General features: G+C 34.1%; 1 protein-coding gene across 2 annotated transcripts in view; it reads right to left on the bottom strand.

The window, feature by feature from the left end:
• Atrnl1 (attractin like 1) overlaps positions 1-27,817 on the bottom strand; it is a 723,769-nt gene that overhangs the window by 390,981 nt on the left and 304,971 nt on the right. Inside the window, exons 25-27 of one of the 2 annotated variants that reach the window (XM_047554249.1) lie at positions 23,128-23,189; positions 3,895-3,973; positions 3,277-3,387 (exon numbers count right to left, since the gene is read on the bottom strand). In XM_047554249.1, coding sequence (XP_047410205.1) covers positions 3,373-3,387; positions 3,895-3,973; positions 23,128-23,189 — 156 coding nt within the window. In that variant the 3' untranslated portion in view covers positions 3,277-3,372. Of the gene's footprint in view, positions 1-3,276; positions 3,388-3,894; positions 3,974-23,127; positions 23,190-27,817 lie in introns of those variants that run through there. The other variant, XM_047554248.1, reaches the window with a different exon arrangement.

Raw genomic sequence — 27,817 nt, 5'->3', positions numbered from 1 at the left:
TAGGGCATTGTCTAATTCTAGGCAAATTTTCATATTAAGTATAAAAGAAACAATATACTAAAAATATTTTGAACAATGTGATAAAATGGTTAATTAATATATTTTTAAAACATTCAAAGGACTGTAAGTTTCAGAGAAGAATTAAAAAGGGAAAATTATTAACAAAAAATTAATCATTACAATACAGATCACTAGTAATATGAAGTTCATATAAAAATAACTCTACCAATAGGTCTTTTAATATATGGATTTTATAGTTAGACATTAATTGAGACACGCTATAGTTAAACCACTAAAAACATGTGGAATAAATGTTTCTAACTTAAATTATTATTTTAACTATTATGATATTTTACCTTTGTTAAGCACATGATTAAAGATATTTTTAATAATATTTTTAGTTGTAAATGGACACATTATCTTTTTTAATGAATTTATTTTTATGTGGTGCTGAGGATTGAATCCAGTGCCTCACACATGCAAAGCAAGTGCTCTACCACTGAGCTACAGCCCCAGCCCTGATTAAAGATCTTCATTGCAAGGAAACATTATATAACATTTTAATGTGTTTATGTCCTATGATGCCTATTAAAAATTCAAATTTAAGTTAACAATGAAGACTACTAAGCATGGCAATATTTCAAGACACTCTGTTTAATGTATTTTTGCTCCAAACATTTTAGTAATGTGATAACTGACTAAAATTGAATATGCTATCGAATCGATGTTTTCAATACCTCTGTAAAAAGAAAGGCTATAATAATTAATTTATCTTTTAAATGCATTATAACATTTCCACTGACCAATATCCACTTACTGTTTCCATTCATTAGCACAGCCTAATAGAAAGTTTGCAAATTCTTAATAGGGTTATCATAGAAATGAATTTGGTGGTCCCATATGAAGGGATAACATCAAAATTGAAGTGGTTCTGTAGTTTTTGTTTGCTTTCATGAACCCTTGAATTCTCATGGGTGTTACTCAAAAAACAGCATAAATAATAGGTCTCTGATATTAAAATTATACCATAAAAATATATACTTTTGTTTAAGAGAAACCAAAGCTTTAAATAGTTAAAAAGTAATATGCCTAGTGGAATTAACACAATATATTTTAAAACTTTTCAAAGATTATTTTCATCATAAATAGTCCTGATATTTAAAAAGCAAACAGTACAACTACTATAACAAAATTACAGAAACACTAAAAAAGGAAAACTCTTATGAATACTTTTTAGTTACCATTACAAATTGTCATTCTATCAGTCATAGGTGTCTTCTGAGCTTTATAATAATTGGTCTCTTAATGTTTCAAAGATAGAGTACCATACTCACACAAATAAAACTACTAGGCCCATTTGCCTTTGGGAGTATTATAATTAATCTCATGGAGAAGACGAAAAAAGAAAAGGTTAAACAAAAACACATTTTTACCTTCACACACATATTGTCTATAAATGAGATTATCACATAAACTCCAAGTAATATACTTAAAAATCGTGTGACTCATAAAGTTAAAATGAGAAATAATCTTTCAATAGCATAAATGTTATCACTTCGAAACATCTCTAGTCAACCAGTGAGGTTAACAATCTCTCAAGCTCATAAAAACAAAATGAGAAATAATTTTCAATACACAAAAATTTATTATCTAACAATGATCTCTGATAGTCAACAAAGACAATGTCATCTGTCCTGCCAACATTAACAGATGAATTATTTGTAAGACATTTACCATTTTTCATTTAATGTTACTTAGAAAAACTAAATTAGAGAAAATTCCTCAAAATATTTTTAACATATATTATAGCATAACATGACCTCTCAACAACATAGATTTTCTGCTTTGCTAAGAGGCTAACAAGTTAAATGGAAACATCCCTGTGTTCTTAAACAGAAAGAAGCACTAATTAGATAACTTTTAGGTGCAAGGGATTAAACTAAGGAATTTCCAGGGGACATAACAATATTTACAATCATAAACTAGTTCTAACACAGTGGTCCCTAAATCTAGTTTCCATATTTTTCTCTTGTCTGTCCCATGCTCACCAAATATTTTGAAAGCTTTACTTCTAATCAAAATACAAATTCATTTTCACACTGCTAAAATTAAAGTAACATTAGTTTGCCAGAACATCATTAATATGTAAAAATTTATATTACTATACTGAAGTGACATAATATTAACTGAAATCAATTTGTCATTTTAGAAGTGTGAACATTTGATAGCTAAATGAATTATTTGTGTTAGTTTTTTTCAAATATTACATACTTGTATTATTTCAAATCAGGGCTAATTGTATTACACAATAAGCATTTCTAGGGCTCTAAAGACCCCATGCTAAGGATTACTTATATAAAACGAATCTTTCTTTTCAGAGGTAAGGAAATTCAAATAGACTGTTTACTTATAATCAGATGCCAGTTAATGGCAGAGTAACACACTTATCTTTCAACGGCGCTGTGTTTACAGAGCTTCACTTTATAAACTTTAGAGATTAGATATTTAAACATTGCTCATCATAATATAGTGGAAATAGAGACTTGATATTGATCCTGACTTCTAATGTTGAAGGATATAAACTGTCACCAACTCTATTTCTTTATGGAAGGCCTTTGACTTCCTGCTTACAATTATGGTTCTCCCTCTTAAATCAATACTTATGCCCTAGTAGATCATTTAAAATGCCCAGAAAAATTTTAACCTTCACACCAAACTTCACTAACTACCAAATATGCATGTATTTATATTTAATAAGTTCCTTTTCAATTGCATTACTTTTTATCATGAGGCTTAAATAAATTCTTATTGATATTTCACTGGCCATAGTTGGAAAACCATAGAGGCAAAGACCATTAAGATCGATAATCTATTTTGAAGAGAATGACCTCAAGTTTGCAAATAAAGCGGACATTGAGTATTGATGGGTGCTTTTGAAAATGGGAGGATAATTAAGAACTGGTGTCACTTGCTACTTCTATTGTTGAGAATACTCTGAATTGTAAAATACCTTTAAGTATTATCTTTTCATATGTGAAAAACCATACATATAGAAATATACTGGGAAATACAATGACAAATAAATTACTAATAATACTAACATACAATAGTAGGCTCCTAGTATTCAAAATAACAAAACATAATAACAACTCTAATAAAAACAGAAAAGTGCTTTATCATTATATGAGGTATAGAACAATAAATCTACTGGATATTTTTCCCCAGATGATTGTTTCTTTGTTTCTTTCAGTTAATTAATAAACATAAACTAAATTTATCTATTTATTTCATCTGTTGTTATTTGTAAAAGTATTAGTTTTTATCAATTTTAAGATTATTAGGAACATCATGATTAATTGATTGAGAAATGTATCAAATTGATGTGATCTTTAAACACAGTTGGATTATCAGAAAATCAACATGTGGAAAAGAGATGATTACCCAGAGGAAAAAAGAAAAAAAAAAAGAACAAGAAAAAGAATGTTATAATAAATTTCTAAGGGAAATATTTTTCTAAAAGTCAAAAATAATTAACAGAATTTTCTTTTAATTTATGAGAGATACTAATGAAAAAAATACATTCTGTTTGTATAGCAAAATTAAATACTTAAGCTAAAGAAACTACAGATTACTTAAGTAGCAGAATTAATATTTATATTCACTAAAACTCTAATACTATCATAAAACTGCAACTAACCAAGCCTTCTACAGACACTGACTTTAAATGACATAGGTAGTTTGCCCTGAAGCTTTAAAATATCATATTTTTCAATATTAATAAGTAAAACTGATTTGAAAACAAATCTGTACTTGAAAGAAGCATGTTAACTAAACAATGGAGATTCAGAGGTCTGCTCAAAGCTTTAAACCAAAGATTAATAGCATCACTGATACCTCTCTCCTTCGGGAAGCCCAACAGGTTTGCTTAATCTTCCACACCACAGCAGCCACCAGTAACAAGGATAAAAAACAACTGGAAAATAAAGCAAAAATGATTTTGCTCAAAATATATTTGGCATATGTACTTAAGTAAAAAAAATATGGAAGATTAAAACATGTAGAATTATCATTTTGTCTTGGTAAATAATTTAAGCAAAGTATTTCTCCGCACTACTCCTTACTTAGTTCCTTGCGATCTGGTGTCTGATTTGTATACTAATAAAAATGTCAATACTAATAATGATACTATTTATACAATATTCAACATTTTAGAGGACACTTTCATCAGAAATTTTTTCAACAGAAGGTCACTGGGAATTCCTAGAAATTAAATATACTAGTCTTTTCTCTATTAATGGACTCACGTCTAAATTGACAATATCAACCAATCATTGTTTGCAACTTTCTTCTGAATACTTATTTTTTTTTCTTTCATCCTTTCTGACCCAATATAGGACAAATGAAGGTAGGTTATACTCAAGATTCATTCTTTTTTAAATTACAGGCATGCCTTAAAACTAACTTCACCATGTTCTTCTCTTGCCTCAAAAGTCTTAATTATTCTCATGGTTTCAATATGACCTCAATGGAATGATAGATAAGCCAAAATTTCAGAGGCTTACCATTAAAAAGATCTAAGAATTTGTTCACTTCAAAATCCCTCCAAGGAGAAAATTCCCAGTACAACAGTGATAGTGACTGAGCGCCTATAATATCCATCGTAACTGGACTTGCAAGTAAGCTACAGATTTGCAAGTCATTCTTCCCATTTTTAGTGAATTCAACCAAAAATGCTTTGATTTCTATCATTTGATGCCATTTATATTTTCTAGGTAAACATGAATCCAGCTGCTATGTGAGAAAATGTCTCTTTCTATCTGAAGAAGCCCAGAGGATTGCCAGGTTCAGTGGTTCTCAACCAATAGTGACTTTGTCCCCAAGGAGATATTCAGCAGAGTCTGGAGACATGTCCTGTTGTCACCATTCAGTGGGCATCTCTTGGGATGTTGCTAATACAGTAAAGCAGGTCAGCCCTGCAATAACAAAGGCCTTGCCATCTCAGAAGTACAATAATATACAGGTTAAGAAATCCTGTTCTGGTATGCACTTCTTTTGTTATCACCAGTTATCAATGTAAATGTAGAAATACGGTACTGAGAATTGAAACTTTAGATATAGTCTGAGGATCCATTTATTTGAATTTCAGTTGGACTCCCAAGTCCTTAGGAATTTTAGCATGAGAGACACAAACTTACCATGTCCAAATTGAACTCATTAATAACATTCATAATAATAAAAGTAACTGACATCTATTGAATAATATGTACCAAGCATTATGCTACATTTTACATGAACTCTCTTTAATTACCACAATTACACACAGTATGCCATGTATATTGTCATGCACTATGCTACATTTTACATGAACTCTCTTTAATTACCACAATCACACACAGTATGCCATGTATATTGTCATGTGCTCATTTAAAAGACAAGAAAGTTGAATCAAGCAGAATGTGAGTTTCCTATACCTCAAAAGTACTAAGTTGCAAGAAGTTCTTCTCTTTCCCAACTTTTTTGAGTCACCATTACTTTACAGCTAAAATGTAAACACACATTCAATTTATCATCCTTTATACACAGACTCCAAATCTTACCAAGTTTTTTTCAAATGTCTGTAGTAGTAGATGATAACAGATATACAAAAATTCTATGTATTCAATAAGTAAATATAAATACCAAAATGTATTTTTATTTGATAATCTGATAATTCACAATATTCCCTCCAAAACAGTTAACACGAGTAAGATTCAACTGAGATGGTAAAGACAATGAATTTCTGTGAGAAGCTTAAATTCTTTCTAATCTACATTGCATGGATAAGGTGAAGAGTTCACTTTTACAATAATTCAGGACAGCATAAAATATGCAGTCTTTATAATTTTGCTTTCTTCAGGAAAGTAGATTCATATTTTAGGGGCTTATATCAAATGCTTTCTATGCTAACTTCTATTAGGTTAGCTATGAAAGTTAAGAGCGAGCTTGGTGCTGGCTGTTAAATCAATAAACAGTTTAAGAAAATAATTTTCTTTAAATAATTCTAACAAATTCCCATAAATACTTAAATCCCAGTAAAATACATCTTAGTACATAGCACATGGTAGTTGTGAATAATGTTGCTAAGTGAATAGAATTGGTACTTTTGGTGATTTGAATAAAATCATTTTTTTCTGACACTGAAAGCTTCACTGGCATTATTATTTTACCAAAGTTATACTTTATAAATGTTCTTGATTTCTAAGAAACTACATTGCTAACAAAAAAAAATTATGGTTCTTTTAAAAAATCAACATGAAAACAAAAGCTAGTTTATTAAGAACACTTGCTTCATTAAAAATCAAACACTTGTAAATCCTATGCTAGGTGAGCACACAGTGGGAAAGCAGCCATTTGCAAGACAAGAGGATCCTCACCAGAAACCCACCATGCTGGCTCCTGGTTTTGGATTCTGCAGTCTCCAGAATGGAGAGATATTACATTTCTGTCATTTAACCCACCAGGTCTGTGGTGTTTTATTATGGCAGACTAAAGCTCTCCACAGTCCAAAGGAAGAATAAGGTTCAGTCTGATCAGGCCCTAGCTCTAGGTCTCCCTGATTGTGTGGACTGTACCTTCTGCTGGGCATCAGTTTTACTCCCAGGCGCTTTCCTCTTAGCAACAAAAATGAATCTGCAGTTCCAGGACTCAGCACACACCATTACACATGCCCACTCCTCATCAATCATCAAAGAGGTACTAACCAGCTTTATCCCACCCGTGAAGTGGCAGGGGATCAATTCCACTCCAACTGAATGGCTGCTACACAGCCAGACAGAAGGAGTAAAATGAAGGCTCAAAAAGAATCCATAAAATTCACTACAGATATCATTTATATAAGGGGAAAATGTATCTAAATTAATCTTCCCCAAACTAAAAGTCTTCAATCTTTCCTTGACACGCTTTACGAGAAAACAGGGTATTCTCAAACCTCTGGCCTGACAGGGAATTAGAAAGATTAACAATATATAGTAATGAAAATCTTCCTTCTTGATCCCTCCTGTTACTGATAATCTACATGGATGATATCTTATTCTTTCAAACTTGCAATAAAAATTGACGACGGTCAACACAGTGGTCCTTTCTTTATACAATTGTTTTTGAAACACAGCTTTTGGTGTTAAAAGTTTTCAGTATAAAATTCCCTTACTATTTTTAAAGTAGTACATGATCATTTAAAAAATCTTCCTTAAACATGAATGCATAAAACACAGAGAAATCATAAGTGTACATCTAATGAATTATCAGAAAGGCAATACACCCAGGTAACAACCCTCCCTATAAAGAACCAGAACCCAAACCCTTCTTTCCTCCTCAAAGGGAATTACCACACTACGTAAACAGGTTAACAAATAAGTTTTGCATATCTCTGAACTTTATACAAATGGCATCCTATAATATTTATTATTTTGTTTCTGCAACTTTCATTCAATTCGATGTTGGTATTATCCTTGTCCCTTTAGCATTCACCTGTTCTTCATTGCCCCACATTATCCTGTTTTGTCTATATTTTTCCATTCTACTATTTTTGGACATTTGGGTACTGCCAGGTTTTGGCTTCATAAGACATATTACTTTAAATACATTTCATGTGACTTTACGTAGATTGTAATTGCCAGGTCACAGAGTACATGTAAATGAAACTTTAGAACATAATGTCAAATGGGTTTCAAAGATGTTCCATGGATTCCTAGTGTGCCAGAAGTATTATTTGTTCTATATCCTCTCTAGAACTTAGTATTGTGGTTTTCGTCTTAGCCATTATAGTAGGTATAAAGTAGTATTACACTGTAAGTTTAATTTTAATTCCCTGATAAAAATTAAGTTGAGCAAGTTTCCATACTTTGTTGGCCTCTTGGATATCTTTTTTTGTAAAGTATATGATCATCTGTTGCCATTGTGGGTAGAGGGGCTGAGTTTTCAGACCATTTTATTGATTTATATAAGTTATACACTGTAAATATAAGGCTCCCTCCCTTTATATAGGTTGCAAATATTTTATGTCATTGTTTGATTTGAATTTTCATGTCAATGGGTGTCTTCTAATAACAAAAATTATTAGTATTTCTGTAGTCTAATTTTATGATAGTATACTTTATGTCTTCTATTAAGAAAATTTTTCCTATTCTAAGGTGAAGAAGAATTTCTACATTATCTTTTAAATGTTTCATTGTTTTTTCTTTTCTTCTAGAACTTATTTTTATATGTTCAATATGAGGCAGGGGTGAAATGTCAATTTTCTATATGCATAGCTAATAGACCCAGTCCCTGAAAAAGCTTTATAAAAAGCAATAAACACTGATAGGCAGTCCTTGATATGGTAATAAAATTTAAGAATGTTTCCTTTAATCCATCTCTCCTGTGCTTCACTGACTTTACAGAGGGACTGAGGTTTTATTAGACCCTCTAGATAATGTTGATGTTCTCCACAGAGATATTTTGTTTTAGCCATCTGTGGGCAATGGCTGCCATATATTGGAAGCTTTTGCAGGACTGAGTCTCTATAGCAAGTCCTCCACTCCCTGCTCAGCCTAAGGTAAGAGTGGAATTCTACCCTTTAGTTCAGTCCTCAAATTCTTTGTTTTTCTTACTGGAATCAGATCTTCACATGTGCGGCTTAGGGATCAACCTAGGATTTCAAGGACAACTTTACAGGATGATTTTTCTATTATCTCCCAGGTCCTTTCTGGTTTCCTAGCCTCCACTCTTCAATACTTTACCTAGAAACAGTCCACTTACATAACTGTACCATGTTCCATGTTGGGAAGACAAAGAAGTGAGAAAGCAATGGGGTTTATTTGACCCTCTGTAAACACAGTTCCATGGTACAGAGAGAAGTTTGCAGTCCCTTTGAATTTGAGTTTTTACAACTTCCCATGCTGAGCCACTTCTACTGCTGCTGGTGTTCTCACTGTGCAACTGCCTGGGACAGAGGTGAGTGAACTGAGGAAAAAGAGAAAAGAAGGGAGGGGGTTCTCCCCGCTCTTTTGTTTTAAAGAGTTCCCTTCTCTAGGAGGTGGAAATAGAGGATTGTTCCCTGTGTAGAGCAGAGTAGTCCCTTTCATTTTAGATTGCACTACATTCTAGTCAGAAAATATTAAAGAGGGAAAATGTGGTAAACTTCCAAATAGTTCACTTGTACTTAAAATTCTGGTGTTCTTCCCTGATCCGCCTGCTGAGACCAAATATCAAATACTACCTAAGCATTTTTGTCGAGGTTTTATAGATGACTTCAGTGGGAGACAGAGATGTGTGTTCACATAATATTTCCTGAGACTAGAACGCTATGCATGATTAACTGATTTTTGACAGTGCCGTAAAGGCATAATTCAAAGGAGACAGGTCAGGCTTTCCAACAAATCATGTTACAAGTGGACATCCGTATGGAAAATAATGAACCTTGTGTTACATCTCTGTCATAAACAGTAACAACAAGAAAAACACAGACTGAATGACAGACCTAAGTACAACATAAAAACATAAAAATCTGGGCTTGGGATGTAGCTCAGTGGTAGACTGCTTGCCTAACATGCCCAAGGCCCTGGGTGGTTTCAATCCCAACTTGAGCTGGGCAAAGAATCCTTAGATCTAACTCCAAAAGCATAAAATTAAATTGGATTTAATAAAAATTAAAACTTTTTTCTTGGGGCTGGGGTTGTAGCTCAGTGGTAGAGGGACTGCCTCACATGTGTGAGACACCTGGTTTTATCCTCAGTACGACATAAAAATAAGTAAAATAAAGGTATTATATCTGTCTTTTAAAAAACTGTTTTTTGCTATGAAAGATACATTAAGTGAATGAAAAGAAAATTCAAAGATTATGTGAAAATATTTCAAATAACAGAAATATTCAGAATATAAAAATAATATTCAAAATTCAATAATATAAAAAGGTAAATGAAACATGCAAAAAGTTTGAAAAACTCTTCCTCAGAGAAGACAATTACAGCTATAAGTATGTGAAAAGATATTCAGCATCATTAGACATTAGGGAAATTAAAAAGTAAAATCACAAGATATCATCACACATTCATTACAATGGCGGAAATAAAAACCACGGCAGAACCAAACACTGGTGAGGATGCGGTCAACTGGAACCACACGCTCTACCGGTGTCTATGTGAAATGCTGCTCTGGCACAGATGGCCTGGAACCAATCCTGCTTCCAGGTGTCTATCTGGAGAAAGGAAAACTTATGTTTGCATAAAAGCTATACAAATATATTTGTTTTCTTCACGGTAGCATTACTTATAATGCAAAAAGTGTGACGATCATACTGCTTAACCTCTCAGCAAGTGAACAGATAAATAAACTGGTATAGCCATAAAATGGAATGCTATGTAGCAATAAAATGAAATGGGCTGTTGACACAAAACAAAACAAAACAAAAACCCAACTTGGATGAATCTCAAATGCAGTGTGCTAAGGGAAAGAGTTCTTTAAATGACATTCTAGGAAAGGCAGGGACCGCAAACAGGTCAGTGACTGCCAGAGTTTATGGGTACAGAGGGAGTCAGACTACAAAAGAAATCCTGTGATGATGTTCTGTGGGATTTTGGAATTCTGTATCCAAGTGGAACTGGTGATTGCTTGGGGCCAGGAATCATGGATCTTTTTGAACTGACCAAAGACTGAGGCGACACCTCCCCTAGGAGTTTCTCAGGTGCAAAGGCATTCCTATCAAAGAATGCCCAATTGGTATGGTAACACCCTGCTCAGAGGAGATTCTGTGTCTGCCATGGAATTTATTAGCTCATGGCCTGGGTTCAAGCGCCTTCTTCCCAGAGGTAGAGAGTTAGGGGTGCAGGTTGATAAGCCCTACTGAGCTGTATTACCCTCGACTTCAGTTTTGTTTACCTTGAAGAAACTCTCTCACAATGAATTCTTTAGATGTTTAAACCTATTTAATAAACGTGCTGAACTTGCTCATGGGCAGTCTTCCTCCACCAGAAGCAGGCTGACCACCAAGCCTCACTTTTTCTCTACTTTGGGGTCTGCTTGTCATTTTCCTAATACCCTCATTGACTGGTACACATATCCCTAAATAAAGAGTTGTGCAGGATGTGACAGGTGATTACCAAATAACCATATGACTGTAACAAAAACATGACTGCACATAAGTTAAGACATGTTTCACAGTGAAATAAAACAAATGTGGAAACAAAAAAAAAACAGAAAAGAAAACAAACAAGTAATACTACAGCACTACCCCCCCACACACAAAATAATGTCAATTTTGCAAATATAAAGATAGTAATTTGAGATGGAACAGATAATTAGACCAGGTTATATAGAAACTCAAAGCCATAAATTGAACTATAAATGTGAAAGGAGTTTTAAACTGCAGTGTTACATAGTTTAGTTTAAAAAAAAATCACTCTGGCTGTTTTAAATGCAATATACTGATAGAAGAAGGTAGAATTAGGGTTGGTAGGAGACTAAGGAGAGTAGAGTACCTAGCTGCTTCCTGAGTACTGAAATTCGGTAAGTAGTGACACTATAACTGAACTAGAGAATGCTGGAAAGGAGAGGCTGTCTGCCAAGTCAGTTAAGCTCAGTTGGGACAAGTTGGCTTGGAGACGCTACGCAACATTTATATCCAAGTGCAACTTACTGACTTATTCTCAGAGAAGTCTGTTCCTGCCTCTAATGTTCCAACCCTCAGCACTGTGAATTAGATGTGGAACACTGACTGGTTCAGCTAAATTGCAATAAACTTTGCATTGTCACTAGTTTATTCCTACCATACTGAATACTGTGATTTACAAGAGCAACTGGGACATAAATATGTAGTTTCTTCTGCAACAAAGTCATGGAAAAAATTAGAGCAAACCTTCAACACGTAAGTCACCACTGCTTCTACTTAAATCAATATCTTCAGATCTCATTTCCATCAACTTATCCATCATCATAAGCTCATTTATGAAAACAGGACTTTCTCTTATGTGTCATCTTTCACTGGGTTCTTTTTCCTCACTCCATATTTTTGAAAAATCCTTAGACCAAATATTCATTCTGATCGTGCCACTTTGATGTAGGGATTCTTATTAACGATTTAGGTTTACTTCTTGTCTCCTAAGGACTTACATTTCTTCTTTTTCTCTTTCAAAATATCCTATGTACAACATGATTAAATATCTTATTTCCCCCAAAACTTGATCACTCTGTTAAGTTGACATCATGCTTCCCATTGGCACAGTCATTGCCATAGTCATCGGAGACCACTTAACTCACACTGTTCATGATGCTTTTGTATTCTTCAACTTCTACCTAAACCGTATCTTTTTTATTCCTCCAATATAGTCATCTCTCTTGCCCTGTGCAGTTACTAAGATGGCTATAATTTTAACAAGAGATAGTTATTAACAAATGTTGTGAAGATGAAGAGACGGGCAGTCTTTTCCTTGCTGGTGAGAGTGTACCATAACACATCTTTAGAAAACAGCTTGGCAATTTCTTACAATGCTAAACCTAGAGCAACAATGATCAGCAATTCTCTTCCTAGTTATAAACTCAACTTCCTAGTTTATATATGAATAAAAACATATCTCTATATAAAAATTCATAAACAAATGGTCAAAGTGGCATTATTTACAACAGCCAAAGGAAATAACCCAAATATTCACCAAGTGATAAGTGGAGAAGTCAAATGTGTTATATCACAAAATAGAATATTATCCAGCAATAAAAAGAAATGAAGTACAGATCCATACTACATTATGGATAAGCCTTGAAAACTTTATGCTAAATGAAAGAAGCCTGTAACAAAAGAATACATGCTATAAGATTCCATTTATATGAAATGTCAATAATAGGCAAATGTATATGCACAAGTAGATTACACATTGTCCATAACTGAGGTTTTTGGAAAGGAAAGGGAGTGACTACTAATGGATATTTGGTTTCTTTTTGGAGTGATGAAAATAATATAAAATTGATTTTGATGATTGTTGCAGAACCATCAAATTGTGCACTTTAAATGGGTGAACTATATGGTATGTGAATTTTTAAAAAGCTGTTTAAAAAATTAAAATTAGTAAGCATGTTTATGAATGAGACAATGATATGTAAAACTGATAGTTTCAGTTTCCTTGTGCTCCTATACAGTTTAGAAAGGAAGGAAACACTGATTAACATTAGTATTGGTATGCTTGTTAAAATTGAGTGCTTATTAAATTGAAAACTGTTTAATTCCTAAACAGCTAGAAGGAAAAAAATAAGAAATATCAGAAATACGTTCAATTTAATGGAAAGCACAGGAGAAGAAAAAACACATCTTGAGAAAGCAGTTTGAAAATGAAATGGAAGGGCTAGGGATATAGTTCAGTTGTTTATGCTAAGCACATGGTCAACATCATTCTTAATGGAGAAAAACTGAAAGCATTCCCTCTAAAAACTGGAACAAGCCAGGGATGCCTGCTTTCACCACTTCTATTCAACATTGTGCTTGAAATACTAGCTAGAGCAATTATACAGAACAAAGAACTTAAAGGGATACAAATGGAAAAGAAGAACTTAAGCTATCACTATTTGCCAAAGACATGATTTTATCTTTAGAGAATCCAAAAAACTCCACCAGAAAACTTCTAGAATAAACTAATTTAGAAAAACAGCAGGATATAAAATCAACACAAATAAATCTAATGCATTTCTATTCATAAGTGATGAATCCTCTGAAAGGCAAATTAGGAAAACTACTCCATTCAAAATAGCCTCAAAAAAAAAAAAAAAAAAACTTGGGAATCAATCTAACAAAAAAGGTGAAAGACCTCTACAATGAAAACTACAGAACACTAAAGAAAGAAATTAAAGAAAACCTTAGACGATGGAAAGATTTCTCATGTTCTTAGATAGGTAGAACTAATATTATCAAAATGGCCATACTTCCAAAGGCATCATACATATTTAACACAATTCCAGTTAAAATCCCTATGACATTCCTCATAGAAATAGAGAAATCAATCATAAAATTCATCTGGAAGAACAAAAAACCTAAAATAGCAAAAGCCTGGGCAGGAAGAGTGAAGCAGGAGGTATCACAATACCAGACCTTAAACTCTACTACAGACCAATAGTAACTAAAACAGCATGGTATTGGCACCAAAATACACTGGTAGACCAATGGTACAGAACAGAAGACACAGAGACAAATCCACATAAGTAGTTTTTTCATACTAGACAAAGGTGCCAAAAACAAACAATGGAGAAAAGATAGCCTCTTCAACAAATGGTGCTGGGAAAACTGGAAATCCATATGCAATAAAATGAAATTAAACCCTCTCTTACCCTGTACAAATCTCAACTCAAAATGGATCAAGGATCTAAGAATTAGACCTGAGACCCTTCACCAAATAGAAGACAAAGTAGATCCGTATCTTCATCATGTTGGCTTCGGACCAAACTTCTTTAACAAGAACCCAGAGCTCAAGAAATAAAAGCAAGAATCAATAAATGGGATGGATGCAAACTAAAAGGTTTTTCTCAACAAAGGAAACAATCAATAATGTGAAAAGAGAGCCTACAGAGTAGGAGAAAATCTTTTCCACACACACTTCAGACAGACCACTAATCTCCAAAATTTATAAAGAACTTTAAAAACTTTATACCAAAAATACAAAGAATCCAGTCAATAAATGGGCTAAGGAAATGAGCAGACACTTCACAGAAGAAGATATACAGGCAATCAACAAATGTATGAAAAAGTGCTCATCATCTCTAGTAATTAGAGAAATGCAAATTAAAACCACCCTAAGATTTCATCTAACTCCATTTAGAATGGCTATTATCAAGAACACAAGCAATAAGTGTGGGCAAGGATGTGGGGTAAAAGGCACAATCATATATTGCTGGTGGAGTTGCATATTGGTTCAGTCACTCTGGAGAGCAGTATGGAGATTCCTTAGAAAACTTGGAATGGACCCACCTATTGACCCAGTTATCTCACTCCTTGGTTTATACCCAAAGGACTTAAAATCAGTATACTACAGTGATGCAGCCACATCAATGTTCATAGCCACTCAATTCACAATAGCCAGATTGTGGAACCAACCTAGATGCCCTTCAATTGATGAATGGATAAAGAAACTGTGGTATATATACACAATGGAATATTACTCAGTCATAAAGAAGAATAAAATTATGGCATTTGCTGGTAAATGGATGGAATTGGAGAATATCATGCTAAGTGAAATAAGCCAATTCCAAAAAACCAAAGGCCAAATGTTTTCTCTGATAAGTGGGTGATACAGAAGGATGGGAGGGTATTGCGGGGGATAAGAGAAAAATGGAGGAACTGTGGATTGTATAGAGGGAAATGGGGCAGGAGGAGATGGGGGACAGAAAGTTAGTGGACTGAGATGGACATTATTACCCTATGTATATGTATGATTACACGAATGGTGTGAATCTACATTGTGTACAGCCATAGAAATGTAAAGTTGTACTCCATTTGTATACAACAAATCAAAATGCAGTCTGTAAAAATAAAAATAAAAAGGAAAAAAAAGAAAAGATGGAGAAATAAATTACAATATAATAACAATCAAATAAATAGAAGTTCACTAAATTTTCATTTCTCCATCACTAAAATTCAGAGGTTCTCCAATAATTAAAACAAAAACACAATATTCAAACATTTGTGATGTATAAGAAATGAATCAAAAATGCAAAATAAAAAAGGTTGAAAGTAAAAAAATTTTTTTAATTCAGGTAAAGGGTAAATTCTAACAAAGAGATACTATATATTTATTTCAAATCAAATATACTTCAGGGCAAAAAGTACTAAAAGGGGTAAAGAAAACTCAAAATGATTAAAACAGTATTCCAGTTTCATTCTTTTTTTTTATTTTATTTTTTTAGATGTCAATGGACCTTTATTTTTCACTTATTTATATATGGTACTGAGAATTAACCCAGTGCCTCATGAATGCTAGGCAAGCACTCTATCACTGAGCCATAACCCCAGCCCTCAACTTCATTCTTAATAATTAATAGAACAATCAGAAAAAAGGCAAGGAAATATAGGGCTGAACAACACCATAGACCAACTAGACCTAACAGATACATACAGATCCCTGTATCCAAGAACAATAGAATATATACATTCTCCTCAAGGTCAGGGGGCATTTTCTAGGAAAAATCACATTTAGGTCAATCAGGTCTCCAACAGATTTGAAATGGTCGACACCATACAAAATCTTCTCTAACAACAAGATGAAGTTAGAAACCAACAATAGAGGGAAAATTAGAAAATTCAAAAAATGTGAAGATTAAATTATGCACTCTTAAACGTACAGGGGATCAAAGAAAAAATAACAAGAGAAATTAGAATTATTTAGAGAAAAATTAAAGTGAAAACAAAATTCCAAAACATATGCCACATAGTAGAAGCAGTGCAAAAAGGTAAATTTATAGCTACAAAGGCATACATTAAAAAGAAGACAATTTCAAACTATAACCTAACTTTACAATATAAGGAGCCAGAAAAGCTGTATAAACTAAAATGGATTTAGTTCAGGACTCATAATGGTGTTTGAAAACCAGACTCTAGGGGCTGTAGTTGTAGCCCAATAGAGTAACTCCAAAAAGTAGAAGAATAAGAGGACAAAATAATTAGAAAACAATAACACAAGAGCTTTGGATGTGGTTCCCACCACTTCCAAAGCTCTTGCACATTTGGTCAAGAAAACAAAATGGGAAAAATTAGGCAAATATTACAAAAGTTGAGGCATAATTCTAATACAGGAGAAATTTTAGAACGTTAGTACTGGAAAAATTATGCCAATAAATTTGAAAAATAAAAGACCATTTCCTAAAGCAATTACCAACTAGGTCCAGAAAATCCTAAACCTGTGTGGACTCATAAATATTAATGAAATGTAACACAATTAAAAAATCTATCCATAAAATAATACCAAAAAAACTTAAACACATATAGTCTTTTTTCACTATTTTTTATTAGAGCATTATAGTTATATGTAGTAGTTGGGTTCATACCAACACTTTAGTACATGCATGGAATTTGATTTCAGTTCACTTTCTCTTTTCTGCCTTTTCCCTCCCCTCCTCCCTCATCGTCATTCTCCTTCCTCTTCTTTACTGATCTTCTTTTCCCTCATCTCTTTATTGACTTTCAATTGGTTCTTTCTACTTATACATGAAGGATGAAATTGCCTGTTTTATATTTATGTATACACAAAGCATAACTTCTTAAAATTCACTGTGCATTTCCTCCCGGTTCCATTACTCCTCTCTCCTTCTGCATCTACTCTACGGATCTTCCTATAGTCTTTATGATATCCAATCTCCCCCTCTTTCTTTCCCTTATTTTGGTCTAGCTTCCATGTGTGAGACAAGACATTCAACTCTTGATTTTCTGAGACTGGCTTCAAATGCATGTACTTTTACAGGTCAGTTCTACCAACTTTGAGCAACAAATAACTTTTATTGTGCCAACCATTACAATGTGCCTTTCTGTTCTCTGACTGCAGAGAGCAAAGATGAGCAGAGTACACAACTTCTGCCCTCTAAAACTGATCACTGTGTTCATGCTGAGGCCACTCTCCCAAAGGGCTGTTCTTAGCCAGTGAGCATGACAGAGATAACAATGCAGGTTCATCTGGGAAATGGAAGACTCTCTTGTGAGTGACTCTGCTCAAGGACACACATTGGTCTTAGTAAACTTTATTAGTGTGACCCGCACTCTTGGGTTCTTTCCCTCAACTTCTCTGTCTTCCTCTTCCCCTTCACAAATGTGGATCAGCACTGTGGTCTGAAAGCTCTTCCACCATTTCCCTTACTCCCTTCCAATTTTCCCTCACAAGAGTTTCCCTACTATGTTAATTGCTTGTCTAATCCCATCTGAGAGTCTGTTTCTCTGAGGACTTCTCTGAATAAACAGAAGATAAGATGGGAATTTGAAATTGATTCACTCATTTCTTGGGAGGCTAAGAGGACAACATCCATGTGCATAGGTAGGGCACAGATAGTCCCTGGAAGAAGGCTTAACTTATCAAAGATTCTACCAGTGGTGACCTGAGAAAACGTCCTGATGAAGGGAAGGCTGGTACATGAATGATTTAGGCATTTGAAAAATGGAGATACACCTTCAAACCAGAGTATAATTGACTCACCATCGGTATGTTGCATTGATACTTTCAGAAGGAAACTGAGGGAAGGCCATTAACAAATACTATTGGCTACACAGATTAGCCAGAGGATCTACAGGACAGGCCCAAGATGGTTATAGTTAGGCTCACCACGGCTTCTGGTGGGCTATGCTTTTAGTATGTAGCCAAAGTCATGATCACCCTGGTTCAGCATATGTACTTAAGATCATAAATACTCTCTTGTGAGCAAGTGCTCACTTATGCAACCTGTTGGCAATGTGACATTTGTGTTTGGTCTTCATATAAAAAAAAAAAGATGTATGGAAGACACAGAGTTGGGGGCTTAGGACTGCTGCCATCTCCAAATAAAGCATGTCTACTACCCTAACTGTACCTCACATCTTCTTTTACCTACCAGGATACTGCATCTGTTTCCCAGGGACTGAGCCTCCACAGAATAGGGTCTCTTAGCTTCAAATGAGGTTCCTATTCCTGACAAAAGTGCCAACATGGATGATCAGCAGGCCAATCTGTTAGGACAGTGGAGCCCAAGAGATGACAGAATTCTCAGCCAAAGCATTTCTGTTAATGTAAATGTTGGTTGGGCAGTCCTGGGGCCAGGATTAGAATATCTTGGATGGGTGCCTCTGAACATGTTGGTTCTACAGACCCCTAACCTAGCAATAACCAGTCGTCTGCCATGCTGGAAGACACTGAGAGCTTCTTTTAATCTGAAGCAACAGGTGCTCCCCTCAGAGGCTGCCGCCACTTCCTTTCCTGACTACCTGACTAATCAGAAAGGTTAAATCACTGTATAACCCAGTTAAGCCTGAGAAGAGAGGAAAGAGACTGTATACTTGAAATAGCTGCAAGAATTAGCCAGGTATTCTAGCAAGAGCTATTGGGAGTATGGCCAGATTTGCATTTGGGTGATATTTGACCAAGTGAGATGAAGAAACAAAAATTCATTGATTTTAGTGCATATTTTCATGACCACAGGAGATGAAATGTCCTACTAAAGATTCAGGAAAATGATAAAAAGTTGTTACTGGAGTGATTGTTAGAGACCTCAAAAAATTAATGGCCAATACAAGGTGAAAATGAAATGCCTGAGTTGCCCTGGCAGATGGAAAAGACAGGGATAAAGAAACAAGAGACAGGAAATATGCTGGAATGAATGTACTATATAAGGTCAAAACAACTGTGAAGCAGTCATGTTCTGTGAAGGCATAGAGGCCCTGCATTCACTAAGGTCATTAGGAATATGCTGGTGAGAGGGACACTAGCATCATAAAGTTGTTTAGTGTTGGTGTCCTTTTGTAGGCCAGAGCTGAAAATAGGAAAGGCAGCCAGGGGGCTAGGTTTGTTAAGTGCCATGAAGTGAGGGGCATGGGAGCCCAAAGAAATAAAGGACAGGTGTCAGTGCTTAACTTCCAGTCTCAGGAGCCATGTACACTATAATTAAATTAATAGTGTAGGAGTTGCCAAGGGAATTTATTGGTCCACAAAGAATTGTAGGGATGATTAATAAAGCATGGTTTCACGAGAGGTAAAACAGGCAAAGAGTCAACAATGGTGCTTTTTGGTATCTGGTTTTCTATTATGCAAGATGGTGGAACAGGAAGTTGAAGGTGTTTGCTTCACTGGGAAGTCATGATTCTCTTCTCAGTTCTCAGATTTAATTTTCAAATTCAGAATCGACTGACTAAACAGGTGATTGTATCTTAAAGAAGAACACTAAAACATCTTGAAAAATTTATAAACTGATCCCTGAAGAGACTTAATGCCACAAACTTGAGTATATACCCAAGAATACATTGCTATATAAATGGTGCAAGAGGAATATAAAATCATTTTGTCTATTAATAGACATGAGGTCAGAAATGACACACATACCCATGGACTCAAATTGTTATCATGGCCACTTTTTAGGGTTGGAGGTCAGGGTGCAGTGGGAGTGGAAGAGGGAAGAAAGTAAAAATATTATGGCTCACAGAGGACCAACTGTGTCTGTCTGTGAATTCACCCAGTGGTAACTTCCCCTGTCCCCCGTCCTTAAGTGTGTAGTTAGAATTGATGGACAAGGTAGTTGGAATAATCACTGCATTACGCCCAGGGCTATTATAGTTAAAGGAAGCACAGGAAAAACCAAGTTGCAACCTCTTAAACTGCCCCTCCTGATCAAGACAGTAACTACCTAGTGTTAAGTGAGAAATATTGCCACTATTAAAAACTTATCATGTGTCCATTTTTTTCTTTAGGAGAAATGATTCAGATTTTTCAGATTCAGACACTTTTGCACTTTACACAACCATAAAAGTATTTAAGAAATAAATCTCATCAGTTTTGTGGTCATTTGCTACATTATATCACACACCCTCACTACAACAAACAACAAAACCCCTTTAATTCTATATATGAAAGGACGGAGAAGCTAGGTGACCAAATGAAGACAGCACAAAAAGCTAAAACTGAAGCCAGGCTATGTCTGTGAACGATCTCCCCAGTACTAGCCCACGTATGCTTACCACTGGAATGCTGGCAAGCAACACAGAGGTAAAACATTGCCATAAGTTCTAGAACCGGTCCCATGGAACTATAACCAAACTGAAAGCTGACACATTAACTCGTCTCTGTTCCCCACAAACCAGCTAGAAACAGCAATAACAGCAAAGAAGGCCTAAGTGAAGGGCATCCATAAATGTTAACCTGTTTAAAACTCTTAAATTTAGCAGTGGCCTTCTAAAAAATAAATAATAAACTTAAAAAATATTCTGTCCATGTTTTGTTCTTGACAATGAAATGATTTTTAAATTATCTAATTTACATTTCACTACTGGGAGAAATTTAAATGACAAAAAGCTCATCAAATATATTTGATCTCACACAACGATTAGAATATTTTATTTTACTTTGCCTATGGTGACAACCTAATAAATAGGATTATCTCTAAGACATGGTACACATTAATGCTAACTTTCTTTTGCTTAATAAAAGAGCTATTGAACTTAAATATGCACACAAACCCAAAAGCTTAAAATAAAACTCTAAACATTTAAATGATTTACATATATATTCAACTTTGTGAATTTTTACACTTAGCTGAACTTTTCAGTTAAGTATGTATTTTTATCCACACTACATCAAAAAGTTTCATTTCATTGCATTAAATAATATTCATTCGATTGTAACTCCTTGTGCTTTCTAAAAATACATTGAAACTTTGCTAATAGCCTTAAAATTCATTTATATTTTGAAATATAAAATCATGAATCACAAGTATATTTAAGATGCTTCCTAACATTTCCTTTTTAGGGAACATTTAAAGAATGAATGTACTTCCCATACATATAGGTAATAAATATGTTAAAAATATTAAATTCAAATAATTAATCATTTTAAGGGACACAGACAAACATTATTTTCAGAGCAAAGTGGCCAACACAGCAAAGGCTTTGACAAGAAAAATGGGTATGTGAACAGGGAATATGCAAATTGAAGAAAAGAATTAAAAAATATGAAGGGCTATAAGTGGAGATAAGAGATTAGACATGTATAGGCCTGATGGGTGAATTAGATAAGATATTATAGGGAAACAGATTTCCACTCAATTATAAAGAACAGTCAGTTATCTGATAATAGAAAATGCAACATCAGGAGATGGTGAGTTTCTGGTCATTAACGGTACTCAGGCATAAACTAGATCAATGGTTGGGCAAATTACTTCCACAGGCCAAATTCAGCCCACCAGATGTTTTATAATAAAGTTTTATTAAATCACTGCCACTCCCACTCATTTCCATACTGGCTCCGGCAGTTTGAGCAGTAGAGGAAGAACACTGTGTAGATGCGACAGAATGTAGAGACCACAAATCTTGAAATATTTACTATCTGGCCTTTAAAAGAAAATAAATTTACAGATTTGTGTGAAGAAGGTACTAGGAGTTCAAGGACTGTGAGGGAATCTGGACAAGACAACCAGTAAGAGAATGACTATTTAGTGTTTAGGAAAGTGCCTAACAACCATGTTTCAAAAATGGAGTTGCATAGGTTCCTTACACTGTAAGAGTGCCCAGTTAACCTGGAGAGTGGGAGTCACAACTCTCACTGCACTCAGTTTTCAAGTCGTACGCCATGATTTGCGGCTATGTCTGCCAGAGGAGGAGCATTTGTGTAATTTGCACAAAAGCATCCAAGGGGCCAAAATAAGATGCACACATCTCTAATAATGTTCACAAAAGTAACACCTCTAAGATCTTACAACATGGATATTCTTCTGCTAAAACTCAGCTTCTCCTAACCCAGTGCTGGGAATGAAAATAAGCATTCATTAAGAGTTTCCATGTTATGAAAAACTCTTAGGAATACCACTCTCTCTCAGAAAGACACATTGTAAGTTACTGTATTAAGAGTTCTGAAAAGTATTGTAGGTTGAAAAACAGAGTCCTTTTTTAACTTTGGTATACGCAGCAATTTCCAAAGTTGCTTAATTATGGAACCCTTTTTTATGAACCTATCATTAACACCTCACATAATTCATGCTCTGGAAAATGCCACTCTATGCAGTCATTTATAGTACTTCTGGATTACAAACTCCTCCAGGACAGAAAACACATACTTTTTCTCATTCACCACAGGCTTTAGCACACTGCCTAAGAAAGAAATGAACTGGCTTAATTCTAGTAGATGTAAATAATCCATGTGGTTCCTGAAATGCTTAATTTCATTAATTAAAGCATGCTTTAACTGATTATGTGACAGGAACACAAAGTTATCCTCTTTCCACAGAATCTGTTAATCATTCAGTAGTATAACATTAAAATAATCCTGCACAAGTACATTTGAAGTACGTTCCCTCTGGTCTGTGGTAAATATTTATTCATATACATATTCAAGATATAGTATATATTTAAAAGTTAAATAATTGATAAATTTTCTAACAGATTGACAGGTTTAATAAATTCAGTCATTAAAAGCAAATTACCTGAAGAACGTGACAAAAAACTGCACAAGATCCATGATTGTATTGTGTTGTGAGAATGCAATCTGAAAAATCAAAATGAAAGAAAGTTTGAAACTTACAGAATCCAAGTTCTTCTTGAAAACCTGAGGTGAAGTATCGTGGCATTTATAAATACAATATGTCTAAGTCATTAAGACATTTGGATCACCTTTTTAAAAATCAAATATATGCTAGCATTACAACTTTATCTAGAATATCTAATGATGGTTTTTGCATAGTCTATGACATTAAGTTACTTGGTTAAAAACTATTATAAAATTATTTCAAGAATGGGATAACAGTTCTATGTAAAATGCCATGAGAGATTAAATGTGCCTAGCTAAAATGTACAAATGAGTTTCTACATCTAGTAATAATCCTTGTGAAATGAAACAAAAATTCAACTATATTAGAGGAAATGTACAGGATGGTTTTTCCCTCTATACCCTTGTCCAGGGAAGTAGCATGCATACATACAAATATTTTGCTATGCACCATCAAAGTATAAAATATGTCACATCATTTTAAAATCACATTAACAAAAGATAACTGTGAAAGGTGAAATAAGCAAACAAGCTATAGTTGTTCTTCGTTTCTGTTAATAGTAGAGAGATCACAATGTGACACTTCACTTGAAGAGGTATTATAGACTGGATTAGGCAACAATGGAGCATCTGCAGAGACAATAACTGATTTTGAAAGATAGCTCACTTACTAGTCATGTATATTTTATAAAACTAGTTAGTCTACTTCTGTCTCAATTTTCCCATAGTAATGATAAAAGCTTCTACCACATAATGCTAGGATAAAACATATAATCAATCAGAATTAAAAATAGAATAGAAATTTAATGTATATAAGAATATGTGGCATATAATAGGGATAATCAATATTATTCAATTTTTATATCATGTATAAATGACATGGTCAACATGAGTTTTCCCACATAGTTGAAGCTGAACCATTAAGGTATTGACTAATGTTCTAGGTATTGTCATTTTATTTTAATAATCTTTTATGATTTTAAATATTTTAAATATGTACCAGAATTTCCATTTCTTGTCAAAACAGACTAACAGGGATAAGTTTTCTCTCCAGCTTTAAACAATTAAAAAATGGACCAAAGATATAAAACAATCAATTTCAGACAATGGAAAAGAAGCAAAGGAGGACTTTAATCTCTGAAACTAAAGGAAATGCACTCTACATCTGCCCCAGATTTCAATGCAAGGGAATAACACTATGAAATTTATATGGCTTTCTAAAATAAGGAAGGTCAGTTTTTGCTTGTTTGCAGTGCTGGGAATCAAACTCAGGGCCTTGCACATGCTAGGCAAGCACTCTACCCCTGAGCTACACTGCACCCTCTAATCCTTATATAACATAAATAATTATAGTCAGTTGAAAAGGTGTTGAATTTTTTGGTATATACATGTAAGCTTAAACTCAGTAACATTCATTTCCAAAAAACCTCCAAGCAATTGAAGAATTTTAAAGAACTTGTACAGACTGAGGAAAGATAACTGGTATAGGAGATTGAGTGCAGTGAAGCTATATTAAAAGAGGAAGAAAAAAACACATTTTAAAGTGTAAAAGAAACACAAAACTTTTTTCTCAAGGTGACCATCCATCCACAAGAATGTGGTCGAAATGGGGTTTATTCTTCAATAACTTAAAACCATGGTAAGAACACTCTAGATATAACAATTAAGAATGGATAATCCCTGAACACTATACTTACTTTGAAATAATAATAAAAAACAAGTTTGATTAAGATAAATTGTAATGGAAGATAATCATAGTGTTGAAGAATATTTAAGTGGAAAAGGGGAAAAGAGAAGCTTGAATGAAGGCTGGACTACATTAGCAAATAGATGGAAAAGAGAATAAGGACACAACAAATAAATGAATATAACAAAATTAAAGCAATAAGATTGAGTATGTAAGAAATTTCACTCAATGTAAATAGACTGATTCTCCATAGGATGACAGAGATTTTCACAGTAGATAAAGGGCATAATTCAGTTTCATGCTTTTTAGAGAAAACCTATCTAGAACAGTGACACATTTTATCTCAAATACAAAGTGTGATGGGTTGACATATTTGACTCCATGGAAATGTTACAGGCCAGGCTACATGGGCAATGACGAAACAGATTCCATTTCACCCTGAGATTCCATGTCATATAGGAAATGCTTCTCCCGTGGGAACACCCTGACTCTGTGCCCATCAACAGTTGCTTAGCATAGCATGTTTGGCAACACAAAATGGCAATTCCTATATAATATAAAATTGTTCTCATTTTGATTCCTATTTTTCTTAAACAATGTACCATGTCAACAGTGATTGTCTAGATGTTTATAGCCATTCTTTAACTTGTACCCAATCAAGGTCGTTTTGACCCACTTACCCTTTTGCTTATGATTTTATACTGCATGATGTTAGTTTATAGTTTTGAATCATAGCAACAGATACTTATGACTGACGTACTGACTTATAGTATAAAAACCCCTGCAATCCTAAGGTCGGGGCTATCCTCCCAATAACCATTTTGGGCACTGTGTGAGACAGGTGGCCAGCTAATAAAGACTCTCCAATTTGGACCTCTCAGTGGTGATCACTCTGTTCTTAAGTTGTGCCCCACAACATAAAGTATTATAAAAGACTTGTAAACAACTAAAACTAACAGATTGATGCATAAATTATTAGACTAAAAAAAAATAACTTGCTGAAATTTTTCATTTAGTCATACAAAACCAATGTATAGTCTATTCTATGCCGAGGCTGGTAACCCCCAGTTTGCTTTTCTGTTTAGTTTCCTGGTAACACCTGTTGAGCAATTTTAGCTGGAGGTTAGGGAAGAAGTGAGGAGAAAGTGCTCTAGTTTAGTGTTTTGGTTCCTACAATAAGAGGCTGCCTAATCCATTTAATCTCCATATCCTGTTTACTTTACTATTATTACAAATTGGAAGAAAATATAAAAGGTGGGCAACTTCAAAAGCAGCTCAAAGTAGACTGTTGATAAGGATCTCTTGTCAAGATGTATTGGATTGTACATTTTTTGAGGGAAGAAGTGTAAATAGTTGAAAAATGTAAAATTGAAACATTTGGTTATGGAATTGTGTAAGGTGTTAAGAGGATTTCTGGTTGTGAAATACATGTATTAAAATTTCAGATACTATAAAAAAGACTTAAAAACAACAACAAATGCACAAAACAAAATAATAAAAATGAAGTGAAAGGCAGTTAAAACCTAGTTAAATAAAAATAGGCAAAAAGAAGACATCACAATAAGAAACCTACATGCACCAAAAACATAGGCCAAGTAAGTAAAAATACAATGTATGGACACACAAGAATTTGACACAAAGTTATGGAAGAAATTCTTAAGACATATATCTCTTTTGGAACTCACCTGATCAAGCAGATCAAAAATTAATTTCTTTGGTGATTCAAATCATTAAGAAATAATCAAAGAAATATTGATTAAGCAAGCTCTGTTCTAGATGCTGGGGACACCAGAAATAAACAAAGTCTCTATTCTCCTTCAGCTTGCTTTCCAATTGCTGAAGAAACAACCAGCCAAACTTGTAAGTGGATACCATAATTTAACAGTAGTATGTGTTCTGAAGGAAAAAACAAAGTGATTGATAAAGTAGATATGTGGTTCATTTAGATTTGGTAGTTAAGAGTTAGCCTGACTACAGAGGTGACATATGAGCTCATATCCTAATAATAAGATGTTTAAAATGATCACAAAGATTTGTTGGTAAAGATTTCCCAAGTATGAAGATGATGTTTAGGCTATACAGCTAAAACTAAAGGGAAATCACAAGAGCTGAGGAGATAGAGTAGTTGCAAATACATATGGCTTGGTAAGTGGGAGATAAATTCCCTAGTCCCTGGCCATGATGTAGAGTTTGTAACATATTATAAAGCAAAGGGAACTGCTGAAGGTTTAGAGTATGGAGTGACATGATCTGTCAAGAGAAAAATCACTACTGGGTGGGGAAGACATAGACAGTAAAGGAAAGTGGGAAACTAAGACAGGAGGATACTAGATTTTTCTAGATATGAGGTGATAATGACTTGCATAAAAGAAGTAATCAGGGAGACAAAATAAGTAGTTGGGGACCTAGTCTAGAGTGAGAAGAATTACTGAAAGATCCGATATGACAGATGAATGAAAGAGAGGACTCAAAATGAATATGTGGGTTTGCTCTGAGCAACTGGGCAGATGATATTCTACTCAACAAGAAGCAGAAGACAAGAGACAGTCCATATGGCTTGAGAAATTAAAGAAGAAAAGCATGTTTAGAATATGTTAAATATGAGATACCTATAAAACATTCAAGAACAAATGATTAAGCAGTAGTTTGGAGATCAGTGAAAGATTAGTTTTAACTACTTGGAAATCAGAAGGTAAAGAACATTTAAAATAATATATGTGAATGATATTTCTTAAAAGATGAGGAGAAACTGTATGGTATTTCTTAGAAGACAGATGAGGAAACAGAAAAATAAAGTCCAAGAGCAAGTTCAAGGGTATCCCATTATTAGAACTAAAATTTTTAAAAAGTCAAAAATTAGCCAGGAGTTAAATAGGAGAATGTTATGCTAAGATTGCAGAGGAAAAGAAATGTTTCAAGAAGAAAGTAGTGGTCAATTTAG

Source organism: Sciurus carolinensis, chromosome 5 (genome assembly GCF_902686445.1).
Source record: "Sciurus carolinensis chromosome 5, mSciCar1.2, whole genome shotgun sequence".
NCBI classification, from domain to species: domain Eukaryota; kingdom Metazoa; phylum Chordata; class Mammalia; order Rodentia; family Sciuridae; genus Sciurus; species Sciurus carolinensis.
The sequence above is the reverse complement of the archived record's forward strand: the minus strand, read 5'-3'. Positions and strand labels throughout refer to the sequence as shown.